Here is a 14,703-nt window from a genome sequence, read left to right as displayed (position 1 = left end):
GGACACATTTATGGAAATTAAAAATAAATCATCCTTAAGGGCAAAGAAGGCTGGGAAGGAAAACTTTTTGTACCATTTTCATCATACTTTAACCAATAAAGTTGGAAATTTAAAGCCTTCTCTTCAATAGGGGAAGGACATGATGGCGTTTCTCAAAAGCAATACCCTTCAGGGACTGTTTTTAACTATTATTGTCAGTTGTTCTGGAAATCATGCATCATTTGAATATTTCACATCGTTAACATGCAGGAAACAGGCCGGGACCTGGAAATATAAGTAGCAGAAAGGACTTGCCACAAGGTTTCAACCAGTATAAAAGCAACTGCATATCAGAGCAATAACTTTTGGAAAGAAAACATGCTGTTACTCTTCATTCCTTTTAAACAGTCAGTTACATTCACACCAAATACAATACTTATTTCAAATAAAACAAAACACAAATTATTAGTAGGGATGACTAGTGACAAGATCAAAGACAGCACAGAAATGATTTTAAATGGTTCAGCCACACACATACCATTTTCTATAAAACTTCCATAAACATTAACAGAAAATGGGAATCATCAAAGGGACAGGGGGACCTTAAGAACAGCCTCTGGGTGTGTGTTAAATTTATTTGACACCTGTAGAACTTGCATAAGAATCAACTTATTACTACTCCTAGATGTGTTGTAATTGTTGAACAGAATTGTAATTTGCTACTGGTGAAAACAAAAGTTGGGACATAAAGGAAACTACTTTCCTATTTTCAATTGTATAATAAATAGGAAAAAAAAGAGAAGACAGATCCTTCTACTTAATATGATGACAATCACACAACATTTGTAAAACTAATCAGTAAAAGTATCCGGGGAAGTTTTTATGGACATTAAGGTAAGACTCCTTAAATAATTCACAAAACAAGGCACATATGAACTAATTAAGAGCAAAAGGAGACCAAAGTTTCTTTCAATTACTTATAAAGTAAATACTTCTCAAAACTTTCAGATGCAATTTTTCTCAGAAGGCAGTAGCCTTCCTTTCTGTACAAGAAAGAATAGTTCCCCAGATGTCTAAGCTTCTCACAATACCTTACTTTCTGATCTCAAAAAGCCAAAAAGTACAGTTAAAATGTGTAGATTGTCTGGATCTGAAGTGTTACTTAGAGTTCACAAATAGTAATGGGAAATATTTCCAGCTGCAAAAATAAGCAAAGGAAACTGCAGATTATTCTCTACCTAAAATGTCAAGGAACAGCTCCTTTATCTTTTTCTTTTCATTTTTTTTTCCTTTCTTTAAAGAAAGCAGAACAAAGTATTCCTTCTTCTTTCCTGATTTTTCGTGAACCACAGGCTGTACCCCATCCTGGTGGTGCTCCTGTCGCTCGGCTTTTCCCTGGGCTCAGCGCAGCCAGGGTAGAGCTCCGAGGACATCTAGTGGATCTCGCTCAGGCAGCAGCTGCTTAGGAGCAGGAACGGGAGGCTTCCTGACCACCGAATGGCACAAAAAGGTAGAAAAAGGTCCCAAGACGCTTCAGAATTGAAATGCACAATGCATTGAAATAACACAATAATGCATTGAAATGCACAATGTTATTTCAATTCGTCATGATCCAAACTATGAGTGAAAAATCATCAGCATTAAAGGCGACCAGAACGGAGTGATCGCCTGCCAGCAATGCTGGTTAGCATCATGAGACTGAAACACAGACAGGACTTCCCCCAGCACAGTTTCAGTTTCCTGAAAAATACAGCAGTGTACCTTAAACTGCTTCTAAGAATTTATTAACCTTAACACAACAGGCAAGTCTATCTCTCCATTATTTAATTTTTACGAGACAACTTCAAGACTAATAAGTCAGCTTGTTCACTCTCTCCCAATTTTTGCCATCAATGACAACTGGTAACTTGTTTGCTCCAATTCACAAGGTGCTGTTTTATGTCAAAACTGTAGAAACAGCAGGAGATCCGAGTGGACATCTTGCCCTATTTTAGTAGATATAAGAATGACTCACAGGTTTTTATTTAATAGCACATTTATAGACCAATTCATTTTAATTTTCAAATCTGATCATGACCTTTCCTTCATTACCTTACAGAAGACTCTCAGCCAGTGTACTCTCAAAGCAAACTACATTTCTAAACAAACTTAAGCTATCAGGGAAATGGAAAAAAACCAAACCAAAACTACATGACCTTTTCTTTTCTAGTTCTTTCACAGCATGAAGAACTCCATTACTTATTAACATTTAAATAAATTTCTTTAGTTCAGAAAGGTCTCAACATAAAAACGTATTTAAAATAAATACATTGCTTCAGATAAATCCAGATTACTTCCAGTATTTTGCCTCAAAGTCAATAGGATTCACCATTTTATCCATAGAATTTATTTGGTTTACTGTTGATTCTTATCATGTTGACCTGTTTCACAGTCTGCTTTTTCCTGCGGCCTCATCTTTCTATCGGCTAAAAATAGATGTTTGGAGAAATTTCTGTTCTATCCTTGAATGTTTTCTTCCACAACAGGATCTCAATCCTTTAGTGTAGTTTGCAGGCCCCACAAAAAAAAATAAATAGTAAATAATGATAATCATAATACAGGCCACCATAATTTCAAGAAGGCCAGAACTTTATCATAAGCAAAAATTATTCCTTGATTCTTTGCAAGATCCTACAGTGTGCAGAGCTGAGAGGGGGAAATTATCTCAATCCTCATTAAGATCTGAAGTGTTTGCACACAATAAATTCAGAATATCTGGTAAAATGTTGAAGTTTCATGGCCTCCTTTACTTAGAATAGCTGCAGCTACACAGTAAAGTTACAGCCTCAATCTGGCACAGCAATGCTGCACTATGAGCTTGCAGCTATGAGATACTCGATACCCCTTGTTCTTTGAAAGAACAAGCCCATATAATCCCAGCACTGCCCTGTAACCAGTACATTTCTTTGCAGCACTTGTACAGTACCTGTACATACTGCACAACATTGTACAGTACCATGTACTTGCACCAGCACATTTCTAAGCAGCAAATTCTTTCCATGTCCCAAAAGCTGTGTTAATGAGTGTACACACAAAGTGGCTGATGAGAGCCTTCATAGATTCTGCAGTTTCAAGTGGTATGACCTAGATTGACATGAAGTGGTCCATAAAGTTCATATTCTATATATAATAGTACTGTTAAACTTTACAGCTAAGGTCCTGAAAAGTCAGTGTGTGTCTACTTATGTAAGTAGTGTCAAAACCAGCAAGATCAGGAAAATAATCACTGTAGCTTGTTTCCTGTTGAAGATATCTCTGGGTTTATGCATTAAAAAAACACACTTCTAATTCACTGTCTGGCTTTCTCCCATAACTTTTTTTTCTGTCATTGGGAAGAAAGAAGTTAGATAAGGACAGTAAAAGATCGCTGTGCTACTCTTTGTGTCAGCTGTGCAATGGAAAGGACAAAGTACTAAAAAACTAAACAGGAACCTAACAACTGAATTGTATTTAACCAGGCAAAGAGTCCTATAGTGGCAATTACCCCAGCCTAAACAATATCCCTAAAAATTCATGAAATATCTCCAGAATTTCAAGGAAATACTATTGCCAAGATCTAATTTTCATTTAGGGATAAAAAATAAGCTTGTGGAAAAAAGGGGCAAATAGGTTGAAGAAGGGAAAACTGCTGTATTTTCTTCAACGTCACCCTAATCTCCATTGGTGTAAACGATGAGAAACTTGTGGGTATGACGTCACTGCTACATGCAACATAAATAAAGAAAAGAACCAAAATACTGAACAAAAATACTCTCTTCTAGAGAAAGACAGGTTGGACCGCACTCTGGGCTACAGGGAACCCATTTTTACTCACAATAGATCACTATCAGTGTGCAGTTAAAATATAGTAGGGGCCGTGTTCCAAGGCAGCAAGAGGAAAAATAAATCAAAAGTTTGTCAATTGTCATAGATTACAAGAAATTCCTTCAAACATATCAATGTACACATGATTTGTACCCTCTGGGGTTCAACCCCCACCATTCACAGCAAGCACTGTCACTGGAAAAAATATATAGAGAATTAGACCATAGCTGTTGCACAAAATGAAAGAAACAGGAGGAACAGGTCATCCAGTTTAGAGATTTCATCCCAACGTGGTAGCTTTTTATGTAAATATATACATATATTTGGCCTCTTGCTGCAAAAACTACAGTTAAGTGGAATAGGAAAGAGATTGAAATCATTAAAAAAATTAACAATCTGCAAATAAAATTTCCACATAAGTATTTCTTTGGACAATATGCCATAAGCATTTATGTGCTATTCAGGGAGTGGGATGGGTAAGGAAAAAGGGGTGGCAAAGAAACTGCAAAAGAAAAGCAGGATTACATGAATTATCTTTGGCCTTGTAGAAATGTACTGATCTGCCCTGAATTATTAATATTAGGCCTAACAAGTTTGGACAAATGGCTATGTAGGTCAGGCTCACGTTTAGACCCCTACAATACCCCAAGCTAATATTCAGAAAGTATCTAAACTGAAGTGCAATCTCAGATGCATTATTAAACAATGTGGGTTAATCATTACGGGAAACTGCATTAATTAGAGCCACCGTAATTAAGTTTTCCATTTCTTTCACATTTAATTCACCTGAATGTGTCAATATTTTTATATACAACTTTTCCTTTCATCTTACATATTCTCCACATTCAGCTGCCTCTAATTACTATGTTACTTGCTCATTAAAGCATGTATTTGTCATATAGAACTATACAGATGCATGTGTATGCAGTGTCAAAAATCAAGTTGGCATAGTGTGTATTACACATTGACATCAAAGTTGACAGTTTTCTAACTCAACAGGGAGAAAGTTTTCTCAATTTATGCTTTGTTTTGGTTAGAACTGCATTTTTAAGACCAATGATTTGCATAATTTACAGATGGATAACATATCTAAGCTTTTTCAAAAGTGATTAGTGATTTGAAAGCTTAAACATTTTATGTGAATAACATTCTGTGCTGAAGACTTACCTTAAAAACAAACCCAAACCCAAAAAGCAGATCCCATAAAAGGGATTTCAAAATTGTCAAAAAAATTTGAGAAACAAAAATCACTAATTACTATTGAAATCTTTCATTTTGGTTTTTCTTCTGACTGACAGCTCTTTAAAACAAAAGCAATTGCCTTATTTCTAATACTTGTGAGCATGCTCCTCATTGATTGCTATTCTCAGCTCTACTACAGGCTGCCTGCTATCGTGGTATCTGTGACTCCTGGTATGTCTAAGAAAGAGGGCAGACTGAGGAGAGGGGAGATGATGAAAGGGAAATTTAAGATGCTATTCTCTCTGACCCTTATTTTTCACCTGACTCAGAGGATTCCCTTCTTAGTGTTCAGTGCTCACTGCAACAGCTCTGAGAGCTGCCTTCTTCTTCTGCCTCACTAACTCAATCATTTTGTTTGTTCATTGGCCCAACACCTTTTCATTTATTGGACTGATATGTGTGACCATGCCATTTGTAACCCTTCCAACTTCCAACTTCCATGGTCTTACTGCTGGTAATATCCATTGTGTTGGCTGGGTCATACCCTGTTTCCTCCCAGGTTTCAAAATACTGAGAAGGTTTCCTTGATACTAATTAACGTGTAATAATAAAGGGCTCTTAACCTTTACTATGTGAGTTCCTGATTCCTATCTTCTATCAGATGACAATGAAAAGTGTAGTTCTCACATTAAACTGAGAGATCTTTGGTATTTATTCTTTTTTTAAGCAAAACATGTTTAAAAAGCATACACCATGTGAAGGAGGAGTAGAGAAGAAAATGGAAATAAAATAGGTTTTTTTTTCGTTTTTGTTTTTTTGTTTGTTTTTTTTTTTCCTGACAAAACCAGATAAAATTAAGCAGGTAACATATTTCTTTTTAACTGTTGAGTAATTTTGAAAAAAAAAACTTCATTTGAGAGTTACAGGCACCCTGAGGCATCTGTAACTGGCTTTACCAGAACTTACTCGGCAGACTCATTGGCTTTGGCAGCAGTTCAAAGGTCACATTCTCACATGGATAAACTGTTCTTGAACAATTTTTTTCCAATATGTTAGGCAATGCATACATTCCTTCCACATCAGGCATGCTTTCCATGTGCTTTGCTCTCCTTGTGGCTACTGGGAAGATAAATACCATTTTCTGTCAGTTCCAGCTGCTTTCTCCCTATCATACTATTGTTCCACACTCTTGGTGTTTTGGAGGAGAGGAGATTTAAAAAAAAATCTCCAGCGATAATTTTTTTTCTTTTGAAAATGATCTTCAAAATTTCAATCATTTCAGGTGCTCCAAAAGGCAGAGAATGTTCAGTTTAGACTTTCTTCCATCCTCTATAATAGTGCACTGATAACACAGAATCAAGTTATAAATAAGAGAGCTTTTTCCCATTTAAAAGTATTGGTAAAATAGGCATGATCAAACTCTTCTGAGATCTTTCAATTTACCTAATCAATACTTTTCAACTGAATTATCTTTTTCATGGCAGAATAACATGGAATGCACATAAATATTTATGTATTCAATGATAAATCGATTCCTAAAAAATTTTGCTATTGGTATTACAAATACGCATGGGTCAAACACATCTGTGGTTAAAGAGGGGTTGTGATAGCTCCTGAAAAAGGTCCTTTCAAAGTATATATGGGTAAAATGCTGATATTTTGCATATCATATATATATTATATATATAGCATATATATATGATATATGTCATACACATATTTATAGAAATTGATATGCAAAGTCTCATCTCCATTCAAATCCTCAATTATTTCTTAATTGAAAACTGTCCAAACAGTTCTTAAACTTAAATAAACCTAACATTAGCATTACAGCTAAAAGGATATATATAAGAGATGCTAATATTCAATTTCTTTCAGAAAACCCTTTCCTCCAGTAAAACTGTTCATTTATTTCAACAAAAAAATTATTTAAATAGCTGTATAAAATATAATTCCTTAGTTTCTTCTCTTGCAGAATTTGCATGTTAGAAATGAGAGAAAAACTTCAATGTTGGCTAATTCTTAACTCAGAAACCTCCACAAGGCTTAGCATGACTTAATTCAAGATTTAGCTTGACTTAATTCTTCATTTTTTGTTAGCATTGGACTTTAATTTACTTTTTAATGAAGACACAGGTTTGAGTGGTGTGAAATGTAATAAAAACATGTGGACTTCAGAAACCCAAATATCACTTACTGTGTTGCTGTGCATTTATTTCTTAGCTTTTCTGTACCACTGTGTAAAACATGTAAATGCATGTACAGGTATTCAGGGCTGAACAGTTCATGAGAAGGAGAGGAAGGGAGGGATAGAAATATTACTTACGCCGTTTGCAGCCACATTTTTTTATCCTTTTGGGATCTGTGATGTCATCATGACAGGCCTTGCAGTAAAAATATGCCCTAAAGAGACAGAATGGAAAAACTGACACATTTCTTAATCCATATGAATGAAATTAATCCCATATTTCATCTTGTTGCAGTGACCAATTAATGAAAAGCGCCAATGTCAATTTGCTTTAATCTTTGCAAAGGTTTGGACATTTAAAGTAGGAAATATTTCCTACAAGAAAATTAATTCTAAATATGAGTCTCCAAATTAGTATTTCTTTTAATACACTTTTATTTGAAAAGTGATTGGAAGGATGTATTATAATTATGCCACAGTGTATTAGTTCATTTGTTTTTCATCTTAAAAAAAAGAGCATCCAATGGACTTCATCACAAAAAAATAACTTTTTGTTATTACCAGCTAGACCAGTGTAGTATACCTGCCCCTTTTAAAGACTGTCTAGTACCCTGTGCCAATTTTTCAGGCTGTACATTTGATAGTAACTGTACGATCAATATTGTACACTGATCTTAAAAAAGGGTAGAAACTATGACCCTGGTAACTATTGGCCTCTCAGCCTCTCCTCCATGCCTGGAAAGGTCATGGAACACAACCTCTCAGAAGCTGTGCTGAGGGACATGGAGGAAAGGGAGGTCATTCAAGACAGCCAGCATGGCTTCACCAAGGGAAAATCCTGCCTGACCAACCAGCTATGATGAAATGACTACATCAGTGGATAAGGAAGTACTACAGGTGTCATTTATCCAAACTTCTGTAAAGCCTTTGATATGGTCCCCCACAACAGCCTTCTCTCCAAAGTGGAGTGATGGATTCCGTGGGTGGATTAGAAATTGGTTGGATGGTCACATCCAGAGGGTAGTGAACAATGGCTCAGAGTCCCACCAGGCACTAGTAACAAGTGGTGTCCCTCAAGGATCTGTACTGGGACCAGTGTTATTTAGTACCTTCAGTAATGACACAGACAGAGGCATCAAGTGCACCCTCAGCAAATTTTCAGATGACCCCAAGCTGAGTGGTGCTTTTGCCACACCTGAAAGACAGGCTGTCATCCAGAAGGACCTGGACAAGCTCAAGAATTGGACCCTTGGGAAACTCCTGTGGTTTAACAAGATGAAGTGCAGGGTTGGGGCCACCCCCAGTATCAATCCAGGGGGATGAACAGACCCAGAGCAGCCCTGCTGAGGAGGACTTGGGGATGAGAGGCTGAACATGAGCCAGCAACGTGTACTCACAGCCCAGAAAGTCAAACGTGTCCTGGGGTGCATCCTAAGCCCGGTGGGCAGCAGGACAACGAGGGGAACTCTGCCCCTTTGCTCCACTCTGGTGAGACCCCACCTGCAGTGTTGGGTGTCCCCAGCATAGAAAGGACATGGGCCTGTTGGAGTGAGCCCAGAGGAGGCCCCCAAGATGGTTTGAACAATGGAGCACCTCTCCAACAAGGAAGGGCTGAGAGAACTGGGGTTGTTCAGCCTGGAAAAGAGGAGGCTTCTGGGTGACCCAAGTGTGGCCTTTAGTACCTGAAGGGAACTTACAGGTAAGATGGGGCAAGAGTATCTACAAGGGCATGTAGAAACAGGACAAGGGGGAATGGGCTTACATTGAAAGAGGGTACATTTAGATCAGATACTAGGAAAAAGGTCTTGTCTATGAGGGTGGTGAGACACTGGAACAAGTTGCACAGGGAAGATGTGGATGCCCCATGCCAGCACAAGGAGAAATAAGGATGTGAGAAAGGATAAATTTTTTACTTTATATAATATTTTCTAAAATTTCTGATTTAATAAATATGCATCAGACTGCCCACAGGAGAATTCAATCATGACTGCCAAGTCAACATGTCATGTAAGGCTGCCATGACACATTTCATGAGGATTACCCAGAAACATACTTTTTAACCTTATGAATTTTCCTTGCACTTTTCCACACTCAGGAGAGGTCAGCTCCCTATCTTCTCCTCTCCCTCTAACTTCATATTTCTCAATGAGATCTGGCAGTAAGAGGCAAAGCCCCCACTTTGAACCACCCATATGTTTTGCTGACAGTATGAGATTGCTAGATTGCTACAACAGTTGGGAGGCCACTGAAACAAAACTATCTACAGTCCAAAATATTAAAAAACCGAAAATCAAACCAACATTAATACACAGCCTCTGATTAAAACCTGCCTTTTTAATCAGCCAGGATGATTACTACTATTTCTTCTATTTTAAGTATAGCATGGCCACTGCAGGTGGGACTATATTGGTAGTTAAGTGACCCATCACAAGAATGACAGCAGGTAGAAGAGATGAACCGCATCAGTGTTTAATATGAGTTCAAATACAAATTGAAATTGCAGGGAGACCTCACTGAATGCTATTAACATTTCTAAAATCAATATAACATGAAGCTACCAATGGAATATATAAATCCTAAACACAGCACAATATATTTTTCTAAGAAACTTCCAGGAAGATTACTCTTTCAGGCTGTGAAATTGCCTTAGTATTTCCAAGATGCAAAATGTAAAAGGAAAACATCTTCTCTGAGCATGTATACTTTGCTGCAGAAACTTTTTGATCTTCAAGATATTCACATCCTACCAAAAAGAAAATAAACTACTTCCAAATAAATGAGAAGAAAATGTTTTTCAAACCATGAGTTGATGTCAAGATGTAGGCCAGGAGGGGAAAACTGCCTCAAATTTTTAAAATTTCTCTCCAGTCCAGCTGTAAAGCCCCTTATTAAACAAGAATCAACTACCACAAATAGTCCCTTACAAAAACTTCCTAACATGAACTGGTCTAGAGACCGTGTTTCTAAAGTTCACTGCAGGACAATTGTCCTAAAGGGTACCTTCAATCCTATGTCCAAAGTAAAGAAAAAATACCTGAAGTGATTGCTATAACAAAATTATTCCAGATAATTGGGGTAAATTAAATGGATTTGAAGAATGTGGATTTCTGATGCTAGTGCTAACATGCAAATGAATAAGGAATAATGAAGATGCAATTCAGGTAGTTTGTATTATATTTAAACAGTCAACATTTTATGTGAAGCTATTTACCCAGGCATAAGTGTTTGTAGGTATAATTGCTTCTTACGGGAAAGTATTCCTCTAAAAATGCAAAAGTGATTCTAACAGAAAGAGTAATTGAACATTGTAGGTTATATTTCATTGTGAGAAACGTAAATATGAATAACTTTAGCTTAAGGGAGTTGAAATGTCTTCATTTACAAAGCCAGGATAATTTAATTTGCATTTCAGGTATAAAATATGTTTAATTATGCTTTATTAAAAAATCATTTTTCACCTCCAAAAGACCTAAATTTTAGAACATATTTCTGACTCTGAATCATAGCTCAAAGGGTGAAATTAACACTTTTCATAATTGGCTTTGTTAGTAGAAACACATCTGATAACCATTTGCTTTGCACAGAGCAGCTAAGAAATGTGGCAAGGGAGGCACAATATTTCTAAATAAAGCCTTCTGCCAAAAGCCAGACAGAATTGGAAATCTTGTTTCACGTTCACTATCAAATAAAAAATGGTAGATGAATGATGTGAAAAATTTGTCTAAACTGCTTAATAACAGTTAACTTCTCCCTAAACTTAGCAGTTAAAAATACTATGCCGTTTGAATTACAGTCTGAGAAAAAGTTCATTGCAGAGTGTAAAATGCCCTAAAAAGTAAAGAAAACTAGCAGCTCAGTAAAGCAGTGTGCAGACAGTTCTGGATGTTCAACAGGAGAAAAGCAGCAGAGAGGAAAAGAAGGGAATGCTGCAAGGCAGAGTCCCTGAGGCAGTGCAGGATGCACCTGCTCCAGAGATGGTGCTAGAGATGTGACAGGACAGGAGCACTGCTGCCCTGCTCTGCATGCTTCACCTAACCAAAACCTATCTCAGCTGTCTCAAGAAAAATAGAAGTCAAGCTCTTTAATTTCACTGTTTTGGTGCTTGGACTTTCTTTAAGTATGCATGGTAAGTATGCATGTCTAAGTATTATTTCACTATATTTAATCCTAAAAGGTTGGAACTTAATAAAGGGTATCATTTGAATACTTTATAATTTTAAGTATAGAATTTAGTTAAAATACCAGACTCAAGGAGAACATCAGTAAAAATCTGATTTCATGACTCATAACAAAGATACAAATTATGAGGAAGCACTCAGCCGCATATACTTCTTTTTTCCATTTTTCTTTTTTTAAATCATAGAGACATTGAATATTTTTCTTTGAAAAATTATTTTATCACATTGCTCTTTTGTTCCTTCCAAGCATACTATACCTCTAACAGACAAAAGTACACACATGTGGTCCTCACACAATATCATAAAACTCCTTTTCATTCATCCTAAATCTAGTACAGCCAGGTACATTGAGCCTGTGAAGCTGTCTGCAATGGGTAGAATGCACTTTTGTAGATTGATTTATTATTATGAGGCCATAGAGTTTTTTGTTCCATTAAATAAAAATGACAAGGACATAAATACTATTTTGCTAAGGCAATTACAGAATGAACATAGAACCTAACTCGCATCAAGAATTTGCTAAAGTCTGTGTAGATAAAAACTCCTCTAAACCCGAGATGAACAGAAATGTCATCCCTGTCCTCCTCTCAGTAATTCCTCTGAGACACAATACGTATAGAGAAAAAAAGTGAAAATATTTCAAGTTTTCTAGAAGAACTCCAAAACCCAGTCTCTTTATTTCTTTTCAGATCTGCTGCAAATTTCCATTCCTTGATGTTTAGGATAACAGTTAGGAAAACGACATGCTTATAGGTGGTTCAGGAGTAACAACTCAGCCCCCCTCAGAGTTTCTAAACAGATAATAATGAAAATTAGATTAAGCATTTACATGTAAAGAAAAAAAAAAAACCTGAAATTAAATATATTAATTTCTATTCAAAGATAAAAACATTTTAATTACCTTTTTACTTCTTTGGCATCACTTGCAATGAAGAATCCTAAGGTACCTTCTTGAATCTTGACGTGGTTTCCAGGATTGATTAATATACTGCTCGGTGAAACAAGAACAAAACCAACAAAACAATAAGTTTATATTAATTTTAACTGAATCCTCCAAATTAAATTTATTTGATTCTGTTATAGGGGACCCACTATTTAGGAAAGGCTGCAAGGAAATTTTAAGCTATTCTTCCTTGATATTTCCAATCAAGTAAGAGTTTCACATACTTTCTACAAAAACTTTGAGAGAGTCAAATGCCTCTGCCTATAATCACATCATCTAAGTGCCTACAACTGTTTTCTTATCTTTTTGCTTTAAATATTAACTACATGAAGTCCCCTCAGAAATGTGAAGTGTGAAGCTGAGCATTGCTGTTTGCTTGCTCTGTCATGCAAAGTGGTGACAAATTCACAATATGGTGAAAACGAAATAACTCTCAACTTCCATTCAATGACAACAAAAAATATCACTTATGAAACTAAACCCTTTGATGCAAATTTGTGCCAATTTCTAGTGAAATAGAAAGTTAATGGGACCCCTATCTGGACATATAATGTCATTGTTTAAAATAATAAATACACACATACACTCAAGGGGAATGGTACAAGACAACCAGTCACGACAGCTGAAAAAACATAAAATTAATAGAAAAATTTTAAAACACTGCTATGCAGCCATGAAAGAACAAAAATAACCCAACCACCATGACAGAAGAGCCTCAGCTAACTCTGACAAAGGAACTGGTATCAACAAGTGAGGTACTCCATGTCTATGAAATATCTTTATTTTCATAATAATTTAACTCTAGACTTTAGGTAAGGTATTTTGCAGAGCATCAAGCTAAATATGAATATACAGATAGAGATAAATATAAATATATACTCCAGTAAGTTTTATTAATGTGTAACATATCTTAGCTTTTGGCTCTCTTAATATAGCTTTTCAAAAGTTTTCTTTGTCTTTTACTAAAGTACAGCTTTTCTAACTCAAAATGTAGTAATGGTGTGCATATGCAATTTAGAGTAAACAAAGACTACCAGGAATTGAAACACTTGTCTACCTAGCAAAAATTGATTTTAGGGAAGTATATATATGCAAAAATAAATAAAGCAAAATGTTGAACAGACATACATTACTAAAATTTGAAGGTCCAAAGTCTTTCATGCTATTGATAAGAGGGAAAATGGATCTCAGTACATCTCTTATTCAATATGTTATGCATTTTCTACACATTAGGAATAAATTAGTATGACAACATAATATATCTGAAAGATTAATAATGTGCACATTTTTTGTGCAATTCCACATGCCTGCAACGCCCTATGACAAGAATATGCAGGCCACAAAATAAAGTGCTCATGAGTTCAGAAATAAAAAGTTGGTCATGAAGTCATATTTCAGCCCCCTTTATGTAGACCTTATGATACAGCTCTTAATTTAATACCCACAAACTCCTTCCTTCTCACAGTCTGAAACTTCATTCAGTGGTGTTTTACTGCCATTACTTCAGGCATGGCTTCCTGTAATTTATCTCTCTTTAAAATCAGCATCATATTTTTCTTGTGTGTTTTTCTGCAATGTTCATCACTACAGCAAGCAAAAGATTCACTGACACATAATTTCTCTGACAGGAAGAATGAAGATATAGTATTACCCCATTTTACAGAGGAGAGATTAAGTAACTATGAGATATGGTACTCATTAATTTGGGATGCCTACAGGCCAAATTTTTCTCAGTGTTTAGGATTGGATAGCTCCATATAGACTTTCTAGCAACTTTTGTTGTAAGAATGCTCAGCATTTCCAGAAGCCCAGCCTCTGATTCTCAAAATAATGAATATACATAATCAGAGGTCAGCTGTAGAAGGTTCAGTTTAAATTATTATCTCCTTCTCACAAAGCCCGTGTCAGAGGCTGGAACAGAAATGAAATCTCAATGAAAGCATCTACCCAGATATCCTTCCCTTTCCCTTATTCACAGTTTCAAGCTTTGCAACAAATAAAAAGGAGAGTAGAACTACAGGAATTGGAAGGTATCACCACAGAAAGCAGGTTCATTTCCACAGCACACTTTACTAACAATTGCAAAAAATGAAATGTGATGGTATAAGTAACACCTGTATTACACACACAGATAAATGGGATGAAATAAAGTTACACAGCTAAGCTAGTATCATCCATCATCAACTATTATAATCAAGTGTGACATCTAGTACTTCTTAGTGAACTGGGCCTAATGGTTGCAGTTGCAATGAAAACTTCTTCCTAATGCAGTTTTAAAATGCATTTTCACAGGTTTAAGATAGAATAAAACAGTTAAAAGAAAAAATAAAAAGAAACAACTACATAAGAATTTCTTCATATAAAATCAGTTACTCAGGTCAAAAACAGGT

At 36.0% G+C, this 14,703-nt stretch overlaps 1 protein-coding gene across 50 annotated transcripts in view; it reads right to left on the bottom strand.

Moving 5' to 3' along the window:
• The window catches only part of KCNMA1 (potassium calcium-activated channel subfamily M alpha 1), a 428,996-nt gene that overhangs the window by 96,146 nt on the left and 318,147 nt on the right, over positions 1–14,703 (bottom strand). For 27 of the 50 annotated variants that reach the window (XM_085583427.1, XM_085583421.1, XM_085583434.1 and 24 more), the window contains 2 exons: positions 12,272–12,358; positions 7,331–7,407 (listed from right to left, as the gene is read on the bottom strand). In XM_085583427.1, coding sequence (XP_085439553.1) covers positions 7,331–7,407; positions 12,272–12,358 — 164 coding nt within the window. Of the gene's footprint in view, positions 1–5,970; positions 6,124–7,330; positions 7,408–12,271; positions 12,359–14,703 lie in introns of all 50 variants that reach the window. The other 23 variants (XM_085583432.1, XM_085583417.1, XM_085583419.1 and 20 more) reach the window with 1 other exon arrangement.

Source organism: Lonchura striata, chromosome 6, assembly GCF_050655825.1.
Source record: "Lonchura striata isolate lonStrDom1 chromosome 6, ASM5065582v1, whole genome shotgun sequence".
Classification (NCBI taxonomy): domain Eukaryota; kingdom Metazoa; phylum Chordata; class Aves; order Passeriformes; family Estrildidae; genus Lonchura; species Lonchura striata.
The sequence above is the reverse complement of the archived record's forward strand: the minus strand, read 5'-3'. Positions and strand labels throughout refer to the sequence as shown.